Below are 22,469 nucleotides of genomic sequence, written 5' to 3' on the forward strand. Positions count from 1 at the left end.
GGAGAGAGGGGGGAAGTGAGAGGGGGGGGAGAGAGGCGGAAAGGGAGGGGGAGAGGGAGAGTGAGAAAGAGACGCCAATTAACCTACAAATCTGCACGTCGATGGAATGTGGGAGGAAACCGGAAACCTGGAGAAAACCCATCCGTGGAGTTAGTGCATTCTTCCTGCGACTGCGTGGGTTTTCGCCGGGGGCTCTGGTTTCCTCCCACATCACAAAGACATGCAGGTTTGTTGGTCAATTGGATTCTGTAAATTGCCCCTTGTGTGTAGGGTGGAGCTAGTGTTCGAGGGTCAGCACGGGCGCGGTGGGCCGAAGGGCCTGTTTCCAGGCTGTATTTATAAAAACTATACGCCCACCGCCATCCCGTGCAGCTGCCGCAGGCTGCATTTGACGTAGTCAGTCGTCCGGTGGCTGTCGGGCTTCCCACAGCAATGCATGCGACTCGCATTTCTGCCGCATTCATTGGCAAACAATGGGAGAAGATATCTTCAGGTTGAGAGAGGAACATGGGCCATTATCTCTGGCTTGAAAAAGTCCCATCAGTTCGTATCGGGCCTTTTATCTTGGTCACAACACACCCTGCATATCAATGTGTAGGAAGGAACTGCAGATGCTGCTTTAAACCGAAGATAGACACAAAAATGCTGGAGTAACTCAGCGGGACAGGCAGCGTCTCTGGAGAGAAGGAATGGGTCATAAGGATTAAGAGTAGAATTAGGCCATTCGGCCCATCAAGTCTTCTCCACCATTCAATCATGGCTAATCTATCCCTCCCTCCTAACCCCATTCTCCTGCCTTCTCCCCATAACCCCTGACACCTGCACTAATCAAGAATCTATCTATCCCTGCTTTAAAAATATCCGCTGACTTGAAACATCCTCTCCACATCCACTCTATCCAGGCCTTTCACTATTCTGTACGTTTCAATGAGGTCCCCCCTCATTTTTCTAAACTCCAGCGAGTGCAGGCCCAGTGCCGACAAACGGTCATCATAGGACAACCCGCTCGTTCCTGGAATCCAGGTGACGTTCTGGGTTGAGACATCTTCTTCAGACTGAGAGTCGGGGGAAAGGGGAACGAGAGATATAGACGGTACTTAGGACAAATAAATGGAAGATATGCAAAGCCAGTGGTAATCAAGGCAAGGTGGAGACCACAATGGTCCATTGTTGGCTGCGGGATCGGTGGTAACGAGTCACACCGACAGTGGGACTCAACAGGACGACAGTGAAACTCGTAGGATGACCAGAGAGAGGGGAATGCAAGGATTACTTGAAGTTAGAGAATTTAAATTTTTTTTTTTCTTTTCTATCATTTTATTTCGTACATGTTAAAAGACATCAATTAAAAAACAAAATAAACAACAACAAAAAACCCAGAAGAAATACAAAGAATTTCATCCATTACTTAACGTCTTTACATGTGCGAAAAGGAGTAGGAAGAAGTGTGAACTTATTTAATCCTACCCCCAATCCCTAATCAATATTTATCAAGTATTATCTATAATAACTAATACCTAAAATACATATATAACTACATATATACTCACTCACCCCTACAATCATATGAATATACCTATTTACACAATAATGTCTATATTAACTACATCTGATATATATACATACATTACTATTGACTATTGACTATTGATTAGGCCAATCATATATATACATAAACTGACCATTTACATACAAAATATAAATACAAATATAGTCACCCACCCGTATAATAAGTCAGATATTAATACAAAAATACTCATACACCCTTATATATTCATATAGATATACTTATTTAAATAATGAAATCAATGTTCATACCGAAGATGGACACAAAATGCGGGGCAGGCAGCATTTCTGGAGAGAAGGGATGGGTCGAGAACCTTCTTCAGACTGACGTCAGGGGAGTTGGCGGCACGGAGGTAAAATATAGTCAACATTCACACCGTTGGGTTGTGAGCTGACCAACTGTGGCCCGAAGATGGGATTTACTTGAGATTGGGTGAGGACAGGCCCAACACCGTGACAGATCTGCGTGAGTGGCCAAATAGTTTGAGTTAACGTCTTACCTGTTAGCCAGACCGTGCAGCCACGAAATCCTCTCCTTGTGCCAACTATCTGTCCTCGCTTGCTTCGGCTGACGTGATGGGCCTGATACACCACGTTGGTGGATTCGTGAATTTCCTGTTGGTAACAAGAAGTATTATTTGTTGGCCACTTTCTGACGCGGTAATGCGGTCGACTTCAGGAGGGCGAGCGGTTCACGTAGCCCGGTCTGCATCGGCGGAGATGGTTGAAAGTTTCAAATCCTTAGGAGACAATATCACCAACAACTTCTCCTGGACCTCCTACATTGAAGCATCGACCAAGAAAGCTCACCAATGCCTCTACGTCCTTAGAAGGGTGAGGAGGTTCGACAGGCCCCCTACAACTCTCACCAACTTCTACAGATGCGCCGTGGAGAGTATTCTATCAGGGATGCATCACAGCACGGTTTGGGAACAGCTCCACCCAAGGCCGCAAGAAACTGCAGCAAATTGTAGACGCAGCCCAGACCAGCACACAAACCGACCTCCCTTCCGTTGACTCCATCTACACCTCACGCTGCCTCGGCAAGGCCAGCAGCATAATCAAGGACGAGTCGCACCCCGGCCACTCCCTCTTCCCCCCCCCCTCCCATCGGGCAAAAAGGTACAGAAGTGTGAAAACGCACACCTCCAGATTCAGGGACAGTTTCTTCCCAGCTGTTATCAGGCAACTGAATCATCCCACCACAACCAGAGAACAGTCCCGATCTACTATCTACCTCATTGACGATCCTCGGACTACCTTTGATCAGACTTCACCGGCTTTACATTGAACTAAACTGAACTGTAGTTGTAGCTCTCCTTGTTGAAAAATAATTAACAATATAACCCAATATATACAACTGCCATTAATCGATGTGTTAGGTGACACATCGTATAGAAAACAAATGGTCATCGATTGAATAATGCTCTGTAATGGATATGCCAGGAAATAAATGATTTAGGATTCATGCTCGTTTAAACTCACACACCACCGGATTAGTTTAGTTTAGAGATCAGCAGGGTAGCAGGCCCAATGGCCCACTGAATCCACGCCAACCAGCGATCACCTATACACTAGTTCTGTACTGCACCCTAGTGACAATTTATAAAAGCCAATTAACCTAGAAACCTGCACGTCTTTGGAGTGTGGGAGGAAACCGGAGCACCCGGAGAAAACCCACGCAGGTCAATAGACAATAGACAATAGACAATAGGTGCAGGAGTAGGCCACTCGGCCCTTCGAGCCAGCACCATCATTCAATGTGATCATGGGTGATCATTCTCAATCAGTACCCCGTTCCTCCCCATACCCCCTGACTCCGCTATCCTTAAGAGCTCTATCTAGCTCTCTCTTGAATGCGGGGAGAATGTACAAACTCCGTACAGACAACGCCCGTGGTCAGGATCAAACCCGGGTCTCTGACGCTGTAAAGTTTATGCCTTACAGGACATTGATTGAACGCTTCTTTGGAATGGATATGCCTGGAAATAAATAATTTAGGATTTATGTTTGTTTAAACTCACTACCCACCTGATTAAAGAGAAGTAAACACAGTTCATTAAAGGCCCTTCACATTTATTAAACTTTAGCCTGTGCTCTTACACAAAAAGATTGGATTAAGGCCAAGAGGGTAGAAGGGATGCAAGCTGCATATGAAAAGACCTTGTTTCTAACTTTGTATTCATTTGCTGCTTAATACAGAATGGGCAGCTATTGAGGGTCGTTGTGGATTAACTTGTAGTTGTACCTCTCTGGGTAGGGTCATAGAGTGATACAGCGTGGAAACAGGCCCTTCGGCCCATCTTGTCCACACCGGCCAACATGTCCCACAGTCGAGTCCACGCCGACCCAGCGATCACCCGTTTACGCAGGATCTGTGCTATCCCACTTTCTACACACATTAGGGGCAATCTTTTACAGAGGGGGCCAATTAACCTGCAAACCCGCACGTCTTTGGGATGTGGGAGGAAACCGGAGCACCCGGAGGAAACCCACGGGCGATACAGTGGCGCAGGGGTAGAGCTGCTGCCTTACAGCGCCGGTGACTCGGGTTCGATCCTGACCTCGGTTGCTGTCTGTGCGGAGTTTGTACGTTCTCCCCGTGGGTTTTCTCCAGGTGCCCCGGTTTTCTCCCACATTCCAAAGACGTGCGAGTTAGTTGGCTAATTGGCTTCGGTAAAATTTGTAAATCGTCACGAGTGTGTCGGATAGTGCTAGTGTTAGTGCTAGTGCTAGCCAGCTCGGACTCGATGGGCTGAAGGACCTTTTTCTGCACTGTATCTCTAAACTAAACTAAAATCAGATATTGTCTATTGTCATGATTTTCAGGGCCAATGGCGGCAACTGATCTATATTTGCCATTGAACGTATTCATTCTGGATGAAGGATGTGGACATTTTTCAGTATCTTACTTGAGCAGACAGTCAGAACCTTTTCAATGTAATCATGGCTGATCATCCAAAATCAGTACCCCGTTCCTGCTTTCTCCCCATATCCCTTGATTCCGTTAGCCCCAAGAGCTACATCTAACTCTCTCTTGAAATCATCCAGTGAATTGGCCTCCACTGCCTTCTGTGGCAGAGAATTCAACAGATTAAGGGGAAAAGGTTTTTCCTCTTCTCTGTCCTAAATGGCCTACACCTTATTCTTAAACTGTGACGCCTGGTTCTGGCCTCCTCCAACATCGGAAACATTTTTCTTGCATCTAGCCTGTCCAATACCTTAAGAATTTTATATGTTTCTATAAGATCCCTTCTCATCCTTCTACATTCCAGTGAATACAAGCCCAATCGACCCATTCTTTCATCACATGTCAGTCCCAACATCTCGGTAATTAACCTGGTGAGCCTACGCTGCACTCCCTCAATAGCAAGAATGTCCTTCCTCAATTTAGGAGACCAAAACTGCACACAATACTCCAGGTGCGGTCTCACCAGGGCCCTGTAAAACGGCACTAGGACCTCCTTGGTCCTATACTCAAATCCTCTCGCTATGAAGGCCAACACGCCATTTGCTTTCTTCACTGCCTGCTGTACTGTAGGGTTATGGGGGAAAGGCAGGAAAATGGTATGAGTAGTCAGAGATCACCCATGATTGAATGGCGGAGTGGACTCGATGGGCCGAATGGCCTAATTCTACTCCTGTAACATGTGAACTTGTGAGAACGAGTGTGAAGGGGTGGTCGATGGCCGGCGTGGACGCAGTGGGGTGAAGGGGCCTGTTTTTCCATGCAGTTTCTCGAAAATAAACTCGAGTAACTTGGTGTCCTTATTATTTTTTCCTTCCAGAATCTCAAGCTGCGTGATAAAGCAACACTCGACAAGCAACCTTTTAAAACGGGGAACAAAAGAAACGTGCTCAGTCAAGAGTCATGGGCAACTTTTAAGAAGCCGTTCACAATAGAATTCTTTGAATGGAGGTGATTATTAACGGAATTAAGGAAATTTAATCTTACACTCAGCCCAAGGTCTTTTCAAACATAGAATTAATTTTCACCAAGGACCAAACCTAGTTCATTTGCGCAGTGCAGGATTTAGGTCAAATCCAGATGCTGTAAACCGAACCTGTTTTTATTGCAAGGAGACACAACATGTGATTGTTGAAACTAGGATTTTGCGCAGGTATAAAATAAATTAATTTGTTGAGAATCGAGACAGTACAGTTGGGCGGCACGGTAGCGCAGCGGTAGAGTTGCTGCTTTACAGCGAATGCAGCGCCGGAGACTCAGGTTCGATCCTGACTACGGGTGCTGCACTGTAAGGAGTTTGTACGTTCTCCCCGTGACCTGCGTGGGTTTTCTCCGAGATCTTCGGTTTCCTCCCACACTCCAAAGACGTACAGGTATGTAGGTTAATTGGCTGGGTAAATGTAAAAATTGTCCCTAGTGGGTGTAGGATAGTGTTGATGTACGGGGATCGCTGGGCGGCACGGACTTGGAGGGCCGAAAAGGCCTGTTTCCGGCTGTATATATATGATATGATATGATATGATAGTACAATGGAGCACAGTAGGAACAGAGCCCCTTGGGCCACAACGTCCGTGCCAAAAACGTCTTCTCTGCCTGAACGTGATCCATATCCCTGCATATCCACGTGCCTCGATAAAAGCCTCTTAAACACCACTATCGTAACTTCCTCCAACACCATCAACCTTGCCAGTGCGTTCCAGGCACACACCTTTCTCCGAGTGAAAAACTTGCCCTGCACGTCTCTTTACAATTTTGCCCCTCTCACATTAACGCTATGCCCTCTAGTCTTTGACATTTCCACTCTGGGAGAAAGGTTCGGACTGTCTGCCCTATCTATCTATGCCTCTCATGGTTTTATATACTTCTATCGGCTTTCCCCTTAACCTCCCACACTCCAGTGAAAACAATCCGGGTTTGTCCAAGCACTCCTTATAGGTAGACACAAAATGCTGGAGTAACTCAGCGGGTCAGGCAGCATCTCGGGAGAGAAGGAATGGGTGACGTTTCAGGTCGAGACCCTTCTTCAGTCTGAAGAAGAGTCTCGACCCAAAACTTCATCCATTCCTTCTCTCCCGAGATGCTGCCTGACCCGCTGAGTTACTCCAGCATTTTGTGTCTACCTTCGATTTAAACCTGCATCGGCCGTTCTTTCCTACACATTTTGCCTCTCCTTATAGATAGTACCCTCTAAATGAGGCCGCCTTCTGCTAAACCTCTTCCTCCTTTCCAAAGCATCACGATCCTTCCAGCAAGGGTCAACCAGAAGACTCTTCAGATTAGTTTACTTTAGTTTAGGTTAGAGATACAGTGCGGAAACAGGCCCTTCGGCCCACTGGGTCCGCGCCGACCGGCGATCCCTGCACACTAGCACGATCCTTCATACACAATTTTCAATTTTGCAGAGCCAATTAACCTACAAACCTGTTTGTCTTTGGAGTGTGGGAGGAAACCTGAGCTCCCGGAGAAAACCCACGCATGGTCATGGGGAGAACGTTCAAACTCCATACAGACAGCGCCCATAGTCAGGATGGAACCTGGGTCCCTGACGCTGTAAGGCAGCAACACCAGTGCTGTGCCACCCTAGCTTTCCCGGCTGGGAAGAAGCTGTCCCTCAATCTGGAGGTGTGCGTTTTCAAACTTCTGTAGCTCCTGCCTGAAGGGAGGGGGGGAAGAAGAGGGAGTTGCCGGGATGCCAAATGTACCAGCAATGTACCAACACCTCTTAAAAGCCAAAGACTAGTTGCTGCATGTACTGCAGCCAGTAGCATTGTGTGAACTCTTATAAATATATCAACACCTTCCTGTCTACATAACATCTACTGAATGGACGTCTATGTAAATGGGGGGCATGGTGGTAGAGTTGCTGCCTCACAGCGCCAGGGGCCCGTGTTCGATCATGACCACGGGTGCTGTCTTTACAGAGTTTGTATGTTCAGAATGAATGTAAGTTCAGAAGAAGGGCCTCGACCCAAAACGCCAACTGTTCCTTCTCTCTGGATGTGCTGCCTGACCTGCTGAGTTACTACGAAGATAGACACTAACTCAGCTGGACAGGCAGCATCTCTGGAGAAAAGGAATGGGTGACATTTTGGGTCGAGACCCTTCTTCAGACTCGTCTACCCATTCCTTCTCTCCAGAGATGCTGCCTGTCCCGCTGAGTTACTCCAGCTTTTTGTGTCTATCTTCGGTTTAAACCAGCATCTGCAGTTCCTTCCTACACATTTCGTCTGCTGAGCTACTCCAGCATTTGGTGTCTATCTTCGGGTTTGTAGGTTGACCTACATATAAAATTCTTAAGGGGTTGGAGAGGCTAGATGCGGGAAGATTGTTCCCGATGTTGGGGGAGTCCAGAACCAGGGGTCACAGCTTAAGGATAAGGGGGAAGTCTTTCAGGACCGAGATGAGAAAACATTTCTTCACACAGAGAGTGGTGAGTCTGTGGAATTCTCTGCCACAGAAGGTAGTTGAGGCCAGTTCATTGGCTATATTTAAGAGGGAGTTAGATGTGGCCCTTTTTGCTAAAGGGATCAGGGGGTATGGAGAGAAGGCAGGTACAGGCTACTGAGCTGGATGATCAGCCATGATCATATTGAATGGCGGTGCAGGCTCGAAGGGCCGAATGGCCTACTCCTGCACCTATTTTCTATGTTTCTATGTTTCTAGAAACGTATAAGATTATTAAGGGGTTGGACACATTAGAGGCAGGAAACATGTTCCCAATGTTGGGGGAGTCCAGAACCAGGGGCCACAGTTTAAGAATAAGGGGTAGGCCATTTAGAACAGAGATGAGGAAAAACTTTTTCAGTCAGAGAGTTGTGAATCTGTGGAATTCTCTGCCTCAGAGGGCAGTGGAGGCCAATTCTCTGAATACATTCAAGAGAGAGCTAGATAGAGCTCTTAAGGATAGCGGAGTCAGGGGGTATGGGGAGAAAGCAGGAACGGGGTACTGATTGAGAATGATCAGCCATGATCACATTGAATGGCGGTGCTGGCTCGAAGGGCCGAATGGCCTACTCCTGTACCTATTGTCTATTGACCTCTGTAAATTGTAAATTACCTCCCCCCCCCTTGTGTGTGTATGATAGTGATAGTATACAGGGTGATCAATGGGCAGAACGGACTCATCAGGCCGAAGGGCCTGTTTCTATGCTGTCTTCTAAAGTCAAAAGCAAGATTCCAACATCTACAGTTCCTTGTTTAAGAATAAGGGGTAGGTCATTTAGGACTGAGGTGAGGCAAAACTTTCTCACCCAGAGAGTTGTGAATCTGTGGAATATTCTCTGCCACAGAAGGCAGTGGAGGCCAATTCACTGGATGTTTTCAAGAGTTAGATTTAGCTCTGAGGGCTAAAGGAATCAAGGGATATGGGGAAAAAGCAGGAACGGGATACTGATTTTAGATGATCAGCCATGATCATATTGAATGGCGGTGCTGGCTCGAAGGGCCGAATGGCCTACTCCTGCACCTATTTTTCTGTGTTTCTATGTTTCTCGTGTCTCCTGGTCCCTTCACATCAAGGGAGGCCAGGTTGACTTAGAAACGACGGCACGAATTACAAAAGAAAACGCCAACGAGAAGCGGAATAGTAATCTTCAAACTTGTAAAGAGGGACCAAACTCAGAAGGAATGACTTTGCTAACAGTTGGAGTTGGCAGTGCGGTGCGGGCTGACGGCACAAGGTTTTACACGGCGAGGGTGCCAAGTGTGTGAAACAGTGAGGCAGTGTCTGAAAACCCTCACAGCAGACTTCAGCTCACAGTCTTCACTGTAAACCGATACCACGCAGCCTTGAATACACCCACTGTTCGCGTCGTCGTATGTTCAGCAGCTTAGGCAATGTCGTTTTACTCAAACACACAGTTAGGTGTTGTGTAAACCTGCTGGGGCCGCAGTGGAATTCAGAGTTTGGGAAAGGTTTGCTTCGACCCACCGTTCTCCCCCACCTCCTCCTCCACCCCCTGACAAGCCTGGCGTCACACAGTCACCCCACCAAGATTAGGGACAGTTTTACACTTATAACCAAAGCCAGATGGCCCACAAACCTGCACGTCGTTGGAGTGTGGGAGTTGATTATTGGCATAGTTCTTACCGCAGCCACTAATCCTGGGAGGGAATTCTGCTGCGTAATCTCTGGTAATTTACAGTAATACTGTATATCTGCAGTAGTCATAGAGTCATTGCACGATATAGTGAGGAAACAGGCCCTTCGGCCCAACTTGCCCACACCGGCCAACATGTCCCAGCTACACTAGTCCGACCTGCCTGCGTTTGGTTCATATCCCTCCAAGCATGTCCTATCCGTGTACTTGTCTAACTGTTTCTTAAACGTTGGGATAGTCCCAACCTCAACCACCTCCTCTGGCAGCTTGTTCCGTACACCCACCACCCTTTGTGTGGAAAAAGTTACCCCTCAGGTTCCCATTTAATTTTTTCCCCTTCATCTTAAATCTGTGTCCTCTGGTCCTCGATTCCCCCACTCTGGGCAAGAGATTCTGTGCATCTGCTCGATCTATTCCTCTCATGATTTTATACACCTCTATAAGTCCCCTAAATGTAAATAAGAAATTGAGTATAGCAAAGGGCATTCTTCCAGCTACTGAACTACATAGAACATGGAACAGAACAGCACAGGAACAGGCCCTTCATCCCATAATGTCCATGCCAAACATGATGGCAAAGTAAACAAATTCTGCCCACACAATTCCTCGTGTTCCCTGCATGTTCAAGCCTCCTAATCCCCGCTATCGTGTCCGATTCCTTCACAAGCTCTGGCAATGCGTTCCAGCCACCTCACATTCTCTGCATTAAAAACGGGCGGTCACGGTGGCGCAGCGGTAGAGTTGCTGCCTCACAGTGAATGCAGCACCGGAGACCCGGATTCGACCCTGACTACGGGCGCTGTCTGTACGGAATTTGTATGTTCTCCCCCTGATCTGTGTGGGTTTTCTCCGAGATCTTCGGTTTCCTCCCACACTCCAAAGGCGTACAGGTTTGTAAGTTAATTGGCTTGGTAAATCATATCATATCATATCATATATATACAGCCGGAAACAGGCCTTTTCGGCCCACCAAGTCCGTGCCGCCCAGCGATCCCCGTACATTAACACTATCCTACACCCACTAGGAACAATATTTACATTTACCCAGCCAATTAACCTACATACCTGTACGTCTTTGGAGTGTGGGAGGAAACCGAAGATCTCGGAGAAAACCCACGCAGGTTACGGGGAGAACGTACAAACTCCTTACAGTGCAGCACCCGTAGTCAGGATCGAACCTGAGTCTCCGGCGCTGCATTCGCTGTAAAGCAGCAACTCTACCGCTGCGCAATGTTAAAAAAAATTGTCCCTCGTGGGTGTAGGATAGTGTTAATGTGCTGGGAATCGCTGGTCGGCGCGGACCCGGTGGGCTGAAGGGCCTGTTTCCGCGCTGTATCTCTAAATCTAAAAAACCTGTCTCGTACATCACCTTTATACTTTCCTGCTTTCACCTCAAAGCTCTGCCCTCTGGTCTTTGACATTTCTACCCTGAGAGAAAGATTCCTGCTGCCCACCCTATCTCGACCTCTCGTCATTTTTACAAACATCTATCGGGTCTCCCCCTCAGCCTCCAATGCGGCAAAGAAACAATCCACGTTGGGGCTTTTGACTCTAGAGATGCAGCGTGGAAACAGGCCCATCGGCCCACCGAGTCCGTGCTGACCACGATAGTGCACCAGCACTATCCCACTCACACACACACACTAGAGACAACTTACAATTTACAGAACACAATTAACCTTCAAACCCGCACGTCTTTGGAGTGCGGGAGGAAACCGGAGCACCCTGAGAAAACCCACACGGTCACGGGGAGAACGGGAAAACTCTGTTACAGACAGCACCCGTGGTCTTACGTAGCATCTGACGTAGGCAAAGCTCCATGGGACGTAACCCGAACTCATGTCGTGTAGCGTCTGTATTACTGTATCGGTTCTGGGCACCATGTTATAGGAAAGAGATTGTCTAGCTTGTAAGGGTTCAGAAAAGATTTACGAGGATGTTGTCAGGACTAGAGGGCTTGAGCTAGAGGGAGAGGTTGAGTGGGCTGGGTCTCGATTCATTGGAGCGCAGGAGGATAAGGGGTGACCTTACAGAGGTGTATAAAATCATCAGAGGAATAGATCGGGTAGATGCACAGAGTCTCTTGCCCAGGGTAAATGAATCGAGGACCAGAGGACATAGGTTCAAGGTGAAGGGGAAAAAAATTAATAGGAATCTGAGGGGTAACTTTTTCACACAAAGGGTGGTGGGTGTGTGGAACAAGCTGCCAGAGGAGGTAGTTGAGGCTGCGTCTATCCCAACGTTTAAGAAACAGTTAGACATGTACATGGATAGGACAGGTTTGGAGGGATATGGGCCAAACGCAGGCAGGTGGGACTAGTGTAGCTGGGACATGTTGGCCGGTGTGGACAAGTTGGGGCACAACATGATGTTTCACTCTATGACTCCAAGAAGCCAATTCATGGCATTGGGAAGTCCTGACCCATGTGCTTTCAATCCGTTTATAACAAAGAAAAATTGCATGAATAAACATGGCTTCAGATTACATTCAGGTCATCTCCTAATTATTGGACTTTACTATGTGGATTTTCTCCGAGATCTTCGGTTTCCTCCCACATTCCAAAGACATACAGTTTGCAGCTCAATTGGCCTGGTATGAATCTAAATGGTCCTTGGTGTAGGATAGCGTTAATAAGGTCATACGGAATAGGAGCATAATTAGGCCATTCGGCCCATCAAGTCTACTCTGCCATTCAATCATGGCTGATCTATCTCTCCCTCCTAACCCTATTCTTCTGCCTTCTCCCCATAACCTCTGACACCCGTACTAATCAAGACTTTATCTATCTCTGCCTTAAAGATATCCACTGACTTGGCCTCTACAGCCTTCTGCGGCAAAGAATTTCCACAGATTCACCACCCTCTGACTAAAGAAATGTCTCCTCATCTCCTTCCTAAAAGAACGTCCTTTAATTCTGAGGCTATGACCTCTAGTTCTAAACTCTCCCACTAATGGAAACATAGTGTGCGGGGAATGCTGGTCGGCATGGACTCGGGTGGCCGAAGGGCCTGTTTCCGCACTGTATCTCTAAACAAAACTAACCAAAACATTGTACCTGTAGCAACGTGCAATATAACAGCAGACAGATGAAAAGAAGAAAGTCTTTACAATCTTCCAAAAATGGAAATGTAGTAACTCCTGAGATCACGCACAACCCATTTAATAAGGGCCTCGGCATGTAACTTGTATGTTAGTCCAGTGGCTCAAATTTATTAATGTAACTTTACATGGGAAAAGTCATAAGTGTGAAAGTGTGAAGTGTGAAAGTAGACAAGTGTGAAAACGCACAACGCCAGATTCAAGGACAGGTTCTTCCCAACTGTTATCAGGCAACTGAATCATCTTACCACAACCAGGGAACAGTCAATAGACAATAGACAATAGGTGCAGTAGGAGGCCATTCGGCCCTTCGAGCCAGCACCCGCCATTCAATGTGATCATGGCTGATCATTCTCAATCAGTACCCCGTTCATGCCTTCTCCCCACACCCCCTGACTCCGCTATCCTTAAGAGCTCTATCTAGCTCTCTCTTGAATGCATTCAGAGAATTGGCCTCCACTGCCTTCTGAGGCAGAGAATTCCACAGATTCACAACTCTCTGACTGAATTTATTTTTCCTCATCTCAGTTCTAAATGGCCTGCCCCTTATTCTTAAACTGTGGCCCCTGGTTCTGGACTTCCCCCAACATTGGGAACATGTTTCCTGCCTCTAACGTGTCCAATCCCTTAATAATCTTATCCGTTTCGATAAGATCTCCACTCATCCTTCTAAATTCCAGTCCTGAACTACTACCTACCTCTTTGGTGACCCTCGGACTAACCTCGATCAGACTTTGCTGGCTTTAACTTGCACTAAATGTTATTCCCTTATCACGTATCTATACACTGTAACTGGCTCGATTGTAATCATGTATTGTCACTCTGGTGACTGGTTAGCACGTAACAAAAGCTTTTTACTGTACCTCAGTACACCTGACAATGAACTAAACTGAAATTGAAGCTGAGAAACTGCCGCAAGAATGGTCCCCGGGCACTGAACCAGGAGATTAAGCTTTGTTGAATAGTTCAGTTCAGAACTGAAACATAGAAACATAGAAAATAGGTGCAGGAGTAGGCCATTCGGCCCTTCGAGCCAGCACCGCCATTCATTATGATCATGGCTGATCATCCAAAATCAGTACCCCGTTCCTGCTTTCTCCCCATATCTCTTGATTCCGTTAGCGCTAAGAGTGAATACATCCAGTGAATTGGCCTCCACTGCCTTCTGTGGCAGAGAATTCCACAGAATCACAACTCTCTGGGTGAAAAAGTTTCCCCTCATCACAGTCCTAAATGGCCGACCCATTCTTTCATCATATGTCAGTCCCGCCATCCCGGGAATTAACCTGGTGAACCTACGCTGCACTCCCTCATCAGCAAGAATGTCCTTCCTCAAATTAGGAGACCAAAACTGCATGCCATACTCCAGGTGTGGTCTCACCAGGGCACCCTGTACAACTGCAGTAGGACCTCCTTGCTCCCATACTCAAATCCTCTTGCTATGAAGGCCAACGTGCCAGATGCTTTCTTCACTGCCTGCTGTACCTGCATGCTTACTTTTCGTGACTAATGTACAAGGACACCCAGGTCTCGTTGCACCTCCCCTTTTCCTAATCTGACACCATTCAGATAATAATTCTGACCTCTTGTTCTTGCCACCAAAGTGGTGGCACATTGCCACATTATACGGCATATGCCTTGGAAAGGATGAGTCCAGAACAAGTTTTGGTACGTGTCTGTTCAGGCCCGTGTGTAACATTTAAAAGAAGCTTATCTACGACAAGAATCTAGGCAGTTGATTTGTGTGATCACGATTCCGTGATACTGACAAGTTATTAAAATTGGAAAGGGTGCGGAGAAGATTTACAATGATGTTGCCAGGACTTGAGCTGAGATTAGGGTTAGGGTCAGGGTTAGATTTAGGGTTAGGGTTAATTAATTAATAGTGAGCAGCTAATTAATTTATTGCATCGTATGGGAGGCGCATTCCCAATCTCGTTGTACCCCTGTACAATGACAATAAAGATATATTGTATTGTATTGTATTGTAGGGAGAGATTGGGCAGGCCAGGACTTTATTCCTTTGATTGTAATCTTGTAGAGTCTTTTCCCTAACTGGATAGCATGCAACAAAAAGCTTTTCTCACTGTACCTCGTGACAACAATAAATTAAATTGAACTAAATATCAAACATGGGTATAATCATCAGCAAATTTGTTGAAGGGTGGAGGGCAGGTCTTAGTTTTAGTGTTGGTCTTTAGTTTTTTAGTTTTAGACTAGACCAAGTGGAACCATTGGGCCCAAACCTCTCCTGCATTGGTGCAGCACCCTCTCCTCCCCCCCTCCCTTCCCCCCCCTCCCTTCCCCCCCTCCCTCTCCCCTCCCCCGGAGATAGATTTAAACTTTAAAATGTGAATAACTTCAAAAATATAACACCGATTTCAATGAATCTTCTTCCATTAGCACCAAAGGAATGATGGTGAGTAAGGTGGGCCTAAAATTGTTGCGCTATCGTGTACCGTTTTGGCTGTAGTTCAGGAACACACAAACAAACAAACGAGATTTTTAGTGTATAGAAGATTTAAAGATATAGTATGGAGACAGGCTCTTCATCCTGCACACTAGGAACATTTACAGAAGCCAATTGACCGACAAACGTGCATGTCTTTGGAATGTGGGAGGAAACCGGAGCACCCAGACGAAACCCATGGGTGGCACAGGGTTCTACCAGGGGCACAACTGGGCCGCCCATATGGAGCAAGACCCTGTTCCATCTCACTGTTCCAAAAAACAATTGAATATATGGTCCCCAGATAAGGGATGTATCAGATATTTGAAAAAGACACAAAGTGCTGGAGGAACTCAGAGGCTGAGGCAACATCTCTGGAGATGTATCAACAAGAACAGAAACCACTCTTAGAAACATAGAAAATAGGTGCAGGAGTCGGCCATTCGGCCCTTCGAGCCAGCCATTCAATATGATCATGGCTGATCATCCAAAATCAGTACCCCGTTCCTGATTTCCCCCCATATCCTTTGCACATATATCTTGATTCTAAAGTTTCTAAATGGCAAGATTGGGGTTGTCCTACTTTCTCTATGCTGGACAATTCTTCCTCTCAGTTTAGTTTAGTTTATTGTCACGTGTACCGAGGTACAGTGAAATGCTTTTGTTGCATGCTGACCAGTCAGTGGTTAGCATCGAGCTAACATGTCCAGATACATGATAAAGGGAATTGGTAAAAGATAAAGTTTGGTAAAAGATAAAGTCTAGTAAAGTCCGATTAAAGATAGATCGAGGGTTTCCAATGAGGTAGATGGTAGATGGTAGCTCAGGACCAATCTCCAGTTGGTGATAGGATGGCTCAGTTGCCCGATAACAGCTGGGATGAAACGGTCCCTGAATCTGGAGGTGTGCGCCTTCACAATCCTGTACTTCTTGCCTGATGGGAGAGGGGAGAGGAGGGAGTGACCAAGGTGGCTCTCATCCTTGATTGTGCTGGTGGCCTTGCCGAGGCAGCGTGAAGAGTAGGCGGAGCCAATGCAAAGGGAGGTTGGTTGGCGTGATGGACAGGGCTGCGTCCACAACTCTCTGCAGTGTCCTGCGGTCTTGGGTGGAGCTGTTGCCAAACCGTGCTGTGATGCATCCCGGATAGAATGCTTTCTGGAGAGACCGCACCTGGAGTATTGCGTACAGTTTTGGTCTCCTAATCTGAGGAAAGACATTCTAGCCTTAGAGGGAGTACAGAGAAGGTTCACTTGATTGATCCCTGGGATGGCAGGACTTTCATATGAAGAAAGACTGGATAGACTAGGCTTATACTCGCTGGAATTTAGAAGACCGAGGGGGGATCTTATTGAAACATATAAAATTCTTAAGTGGTTGGAGAGGCTAGATGCGGGAAGATTGTTCCCGATGTTGGGGAAGTCCAGAACCAGGGGTCACAGCTTAAGGATAAGGGGGACGTCTTTTAGGACCGAGATGAGAAAACATTTCTTCACACAGAGAGTGGTGAGTCTGTGGAATTCTCTGCCACAGAAGGTAGTTGAGGCCAGTTCATTGGCTATATTTAAAAGGGAGTTAGATGTGGCCCTTGTGCTAAAGGGATCAGGGGGTATGGAGAGAAGGCAGGTACGGGATACTGAGCTGGCTCGAAGGGTGCAGGCTCGAAGGGCCGAATGGCCTACTCCTGCACCTATTTTCTATGTTTCTGTTTCCAAGGCGCACCTGTAGATCACCCATCCCTTTTCTCCGGAGATGCTGCCTGACCCTCTGAGTCACTCCAGCACTTTCAGCCAATTCTTCACCTTGGATTGATGCAGTGTATGAGCCTGAGGGAATTGTGCAACAAACTTCACAGCCAACAGATTACCTACAACACCACACCCAACAGGTCACCTACATTCAGTGTACTCTGCCACGCTCCACCAGCCTGTCAATCGGCTTCTATTGACTGTGGGAACCTCAGGTGGAGCTTTGATGAATCAGCTGCTCTACATTTCAGACTGAGAATGACTGCAAATACCACAACATCATTTCACTATCCATATGCTTTCCTTGAAGTTAAGACACAAAACGCTGGAGTAACTCAGCGGGACAGGCAGCATCTCCGGAGGGAAGGAACGGGCGACGGTTTCGGGTCGAGTCCCTTCTTCGGACTGAGAGTCAGGGGAGAGGGAAACGAGAGACGTGGAAGGGCGGGACGTAAAAACGAGAGATCAAAGGGGACGGACATCAAGGAAAATGTAGGATAGATCATTGTTAGACGGGGAGGTGACAACGAGGCAAGCAAACAGTAAAATTAATCAGGACAGTGAAACTAGTCGGAGAACTAGGAGAGAGAGCGGGAGAGCAAGTTAGAGAAATCAATATTCATACCGCTGGGTTGTCAGCTGCCCATATATTTCAGATGATCCCTGTTCTCAGTCTGAAGAAGGGTCTCGGCCTGAAAAGTCACCCATTCCTTCTTTCCAGAGATGCTGCCTGGCCCGCTGAGTTACTCCGGCATTTTGTGTTGTGTCTACCCCTTGCTCTTAGCTCCGAGAGCAAATGATTGTGTGTGTTATTGCTTACTTTTATTGCTCTTATTGTTGGACTGTGGGTAATCTTTCATTTCACTGCACATTTATGTGTATGTGACAAATAAAATGGACTATGGTGCGCATCCCTTTGACTAACGCGTGAAAATCTAACATTTAACCAGGAGGACAGTCAGTCAAACTAGCCGGGAGTGCCCCTGCCATCATCGAGATGGCCAGACAGAGCCTCTTCCCCTTTGACAAGGATGCTGACTGGAAATGGCAGGGCTGCAGGGCTGGCAGTTGATCAGTGGTTCTGGCAGCCTGTCACAGCCTGTTCCCCCCACAGCTCCCACACTCCTTCTTGACCCAGAGAGTAATCAATCCCCTCGGGGTTTAGCACAGAACACACAACGGTACAGATGCGCTGGGAGGAACTGTAGATTTGCCAGTTTACACCGAAAGATATAGACGCAATATGCTGGAGTAACTCAGCGGGTCAGGCGGCATCTCTGGAGAGAAGCAATGGTGATGTTTCAATAGACAATAGACAATAAGTGCAGGAGGAGGCCATTCGGCCCTTCGAGCCAGCACCACCATTCAATGTGATCATGGCTGATCATTCTCAATCAGTACCCCGTTCCTGCCTTCTCCCCATACCCCCTGACTCCGCTATCCTTAAGAGCTCTATCCAGCTCTCTCTTGAATGCATTCAGAGAATTGGCCTCTACTGCCTTCTGAGGTACAGAATTCCACAGATTCACAACTCTCTGACTGAAAAGGTTTTTCCTGATCTCCGTTCTAAATGGCCTACCCCTTTTTCTTAAACTGTGGCCCCTTGTTCTGGACTCCCCCAACATTGGGAACATGTTTCCTGCCTCTAACGTGTCCAACCCTTTAATAATCTTATACGTTTCGATAAGATCTCCTCTCATCCTTCTAAATTCCAGTTTCGGGTCGAGACCAAAGGTACTAGAGGAGCAAAATGAACCAATCCGTCGAAATCGCCTATACTGAAGTGTAGTGCGCAAAGGAGCGTAACGTCCACCATTTTAGTAAGCAGTGTAGTGCGCAAAGGAGCGTAACGTCCACCATTTTAGTAAGCAGTGTAGTGCGCAAAGGAGCGTAACGTCCACCATTTTAGTAAGCAGTTTAGTGCGCAAAGGAGCGTGACGTCCGCCATTTTAGTAAGCAGTGCGCAAAGGAGCGTAATGCCGGCCATTTTAGTAAGCAAAACCCCGCCGTTCGCTCTGCCTCTCGCAGTGTAATCAGTGTTGTGGGGGAACAGTATGTGTGATGATACCATTACAATGCAGAATATATCTCATCTATCAATTCACAGATTTTTATTATTTTTCTTTTTAAATGTTTCTGCATGTTTCTGCATGTTTCTGCCTACTAAAATGGCGCCGTGACACACTACGGTGTTTAGGGCCGAGTGGTCTATCTTGCTCCTCTAGTATCTTTGGTCGAGACCCTTCTGCAGACTGAGAGTCAGGGGAGAGGGAAATGAGAGATATGGAAAGGTGCAAAGAACAAATGAATGAAAGATATTGCCAAAGGACAAAAAATCAAAGGACAGATTTGCATATCTTTCATTCATTTGTTCCATTGTAGCGACCATAGGGATTGGTCCTGAGAGTCGAACCCTCGGATTGGCCAGCAAGGTCACATGGTGGTGCGACCATAGGGATTGGTCCTGAGAGTCGAACCCACTGATTGGCCAGCAAGGTCACGTGGTGGTTTTGGGGCCCAAAACCAGGCAGTGGGAAGAGAACTTCGATGTGAACAGTTTGAGTTAATGATTGTCTGTAATCTCGTTTGTTATCCTTTGTAATTGAATATTGCTGCCGCAATAAACTTCTTTAACAAAGTACAAGCCTCCAGACTCGTCTGGTTTTGGGCCCCAAAACCACCACGTGACCTTGCTGGCCAATCAGCGGGTTCGACTCTCAGGACCAATCCCTATGGTCGCACCACCATGTGACCTTGCTGGCCAATCCGAGGGTTCGACTCTCAGGACCAATCCCTATGTTCGCTACACCACGTACCTTTCCACGTTTCTCGTCTCCCTCTCCCCTGACTCTCAGTCTGAAGAAGGGACTCGACCCGAAACGTCGCCTGCTCCTTTTCTCCAGAGTCGGAGATGCCGCCTGACCCGCTGAGTCACTCCAGCAGTTTGTGTCCATCACTGAGTGCACTTCACACCCACCGTCCTCGTCTTTGGACACCCTGTGCGTTTGGGGGAGAGGGTAGGGGCTGAAGATGTCCTGGTTGGGTTGCTCCTGGGCCTGGCCAAGCTGGCCACACGCGAGTCACGGCGCCAGGCTCTGCCCGAGCCAGCTGCCTGCCCTTTTTCCGGGGTTATGTCCGTGCCCGGGTGGTTCTAGAGAGAGGGTCTATGCGCTGTCCACAGGCACCCTGGGGGGTTTCAGGGACCGCAGGGCACTACCGGGGGGGGGGGGGGGGGGGTTGGGGGGGGGGTGGAATGCATCTTTGACAAGGGCTTTAACATAATAATAATAATAATAATAATGCATTACATTTATATAGCGCTTTTCAAACACTCAAAGACGCTTTACAGGGATTTCTAGAACATAGAGAAGTGAATAAATAGATAAATAAGTAAACGAACAGAAAAAGGAGACAGAAGGTGAGGTGACCTCCAGTGGTTGAAGGCAGTACTGAACAGGTGAGACTTCAGTGGTTTTGAATGTGGTGAGTGAGGAGGAGTCTCTGACGGTTTGGGGTAGTGAGTTCCATAGGGTGGGAGCAGCGATGGAGAAAGCCCTGTCCCCCCAGGATCTGAGTTTGGTCCGGATGGGGGGGGACAGGAGATTGGCAGCAGCAGAGCGGAGGGTGCAGGTGTTGTTAAACAACATGGTTGTTTAATTTTCAGTATATCTGGGTATTTTAAAGAATATTTGTTTTACTTTGTGCTCTGTTGGTGGGTTAGTAGGTATTGTTTTGTGTTGTAAATATTATTCTTGTAAATAAATAATTGATCAAAATTAATTTTGGTTAAAAAAAAGAGGGTATTAACTGTCCATCTGCATGTCGGGCACTTTCTGCACAGTGCGACCTTTTTCGGGTAAGGGATGTCGCCATCGCTGGCTTGTTTCTGAAGTGAACTTGAGCGATCGAACAGTGTTGTGTGTTGTAGACTGCCTTGATCTCACTGGGGGCAGAGTGCAGAATTGTGGAATTCTCTGCCACAGAGTGGAATTCTCTGCCACAGAAGGTAGTTGAGGCCAGTTCATTGGCTATATTTAAGAGGGACCTTGGATTTTCCCAAACCATCTGCCAATGGATCAAGGACTTCCTGACCAACCGCCCCCAGACCGTCAAAATAGGCCCTCACCTCTCCTCCACCATTACACTGAGCACCGGCTCACCACAGGGCTGTGTGTTGAGCCCCATCCTTTACTCCCTCTACACTCACGACTGCGCCCCCACCCATCCCACCAACACCATCATCAAGTTCGCGGATGACACGACTGTGGTTGGACTCATCTCAGAAGGAGATGAGACAGCCTATAGGGATGAAATCCAAAGGCTGGCAGCATGGTGTTCAGTGAACAATCTGGTCCTGAACTCCTCCAAAACAAAGGAACTTATAATTGACTTTAGAAAAACCAGTGGAGATTACGACCCACTCTACATCAATGGGGTCTGTGTGGAAAGGGTACCAGCTTTCAGGTTCCTGGGTACGCACATCGCAGAGGATCTTACCTGGTCTACCAACACCATCACCACAGTAAAGAAGGCACAGCAGAGACTCCACTTCCTGAGGATCCTCAGGAAAACCAACCTGCAGGAGAAGCTCATGTTGTCCTTCTATCGTTGCTCTATCGAGAGTGTGCTGGCATACTGTATAACCACATGGTATGCCAGCTGCTCAGAAAAGGACAGGAAGGCCCTTCAGAGGGTCATCACGACGGCCCAGAAGATCATCGGCTGCTCACTGCCCTCCCTGGAGCACCTGTTCAGCCTACGCTGCCTCAGTAGAGCAGGCAAAATAATAAAAGATCCATCCCACCCCGCGCACCGTCTGTTTGTTCATCTGCCCTCTGGTCGACGTTTCAGGTCGATCAAATCCCGAACAAACAGACTTAAGAACAGTTTTTACCCCAGGGCCATACGAGAACTGAACACTACCTTTGCACTAGGCAACACCGTTAAAAAATCTTGTACTTAATATAATTGTATTTAATTGTATTTATGTATTTATTTGTTTTTGCATTTATTGCATATATGTTTGTACGCACCGTCAGGATTGGCTATTTTTTTAATTTCGTTGTACTCGTTGCAATGACAATAAATGAATATTATTATTATTATTATTATTATTATTATGTGGCCCTTGTGGCTAAAGGGATCAGGGGGTATGGAGAGAAGGCAGGTAACGGGATACTGAGTTGGATGATACACTGGAATTTAGAAGGATGAGAGGAGATCTTATCGAAACGTATAAGATTATTAAGGGGTTGGACACATTAGAGGCAGGAAACATGTTCCCAATGTTGGGGGAGTCCAGAACAAGGGGTCACAGTTTAAGGATAAGGGGTAGGCCATTTAGAACTGAGATGAGGAAAACCTTTTTCAGTCAGAGAGTTGTGAATCTGTGGAATTCTCTGCCTCGGAAGGCAGTGGAGGCCAATTCTCTGAATGCATTCAAGAGAGAGCTGGATAGAGCTCTTAAGGAGAGCGGAGTCAGGGGGTATGGGGAGAAGGCAGGAACGGGGTACTGATTGAGAATGATCAGCATTGAATGGCG

The 22,469-nt window shown here is 47.1% G+C and overlaps 1 protein-coding gene across 1 annotated transcript in view; it reads right to left on the minus strand.

Annotated features, from left to right (window-relative positions):
* papss2b (3'-phosphoadenosine 5'-phosphosulfate synthase 2b) overlaps positions 1-22,469 on the minus strand; it is a 65,051-nt gene that overhangs the window by 37,135 nt on the left and 5,447 nt on the right. Inside the window, exon 2 of the mRNA XM_078413151.1 lies at positions 2,067-2,181. Within this exon, the coding sequence (XP_078269277.1) occupies positions 2,067-2,181 (115 nt within the window). The remainder of the gene's footprint in view (positions 1-2,066; positions 2,182-22,469) is intronic.

The sequence above is a fragment of the Rhinoraja longicauda genome, chromosome 16, assembly GCF_053455715.1.
Source record: "Rhinoraja longicauda isolate Sanriku21f chromosome 16, sRhiLon1.1, whole genome shotgun sequence".
Classification (NCBI taxonomy): domain Eukaryota; kingdom Metazoa; phylum Chordata; class Chondrichthyes; order Rajiformes; family Arhynchobatidae; genus Rhinoraja; species Rhinoraja longicauda.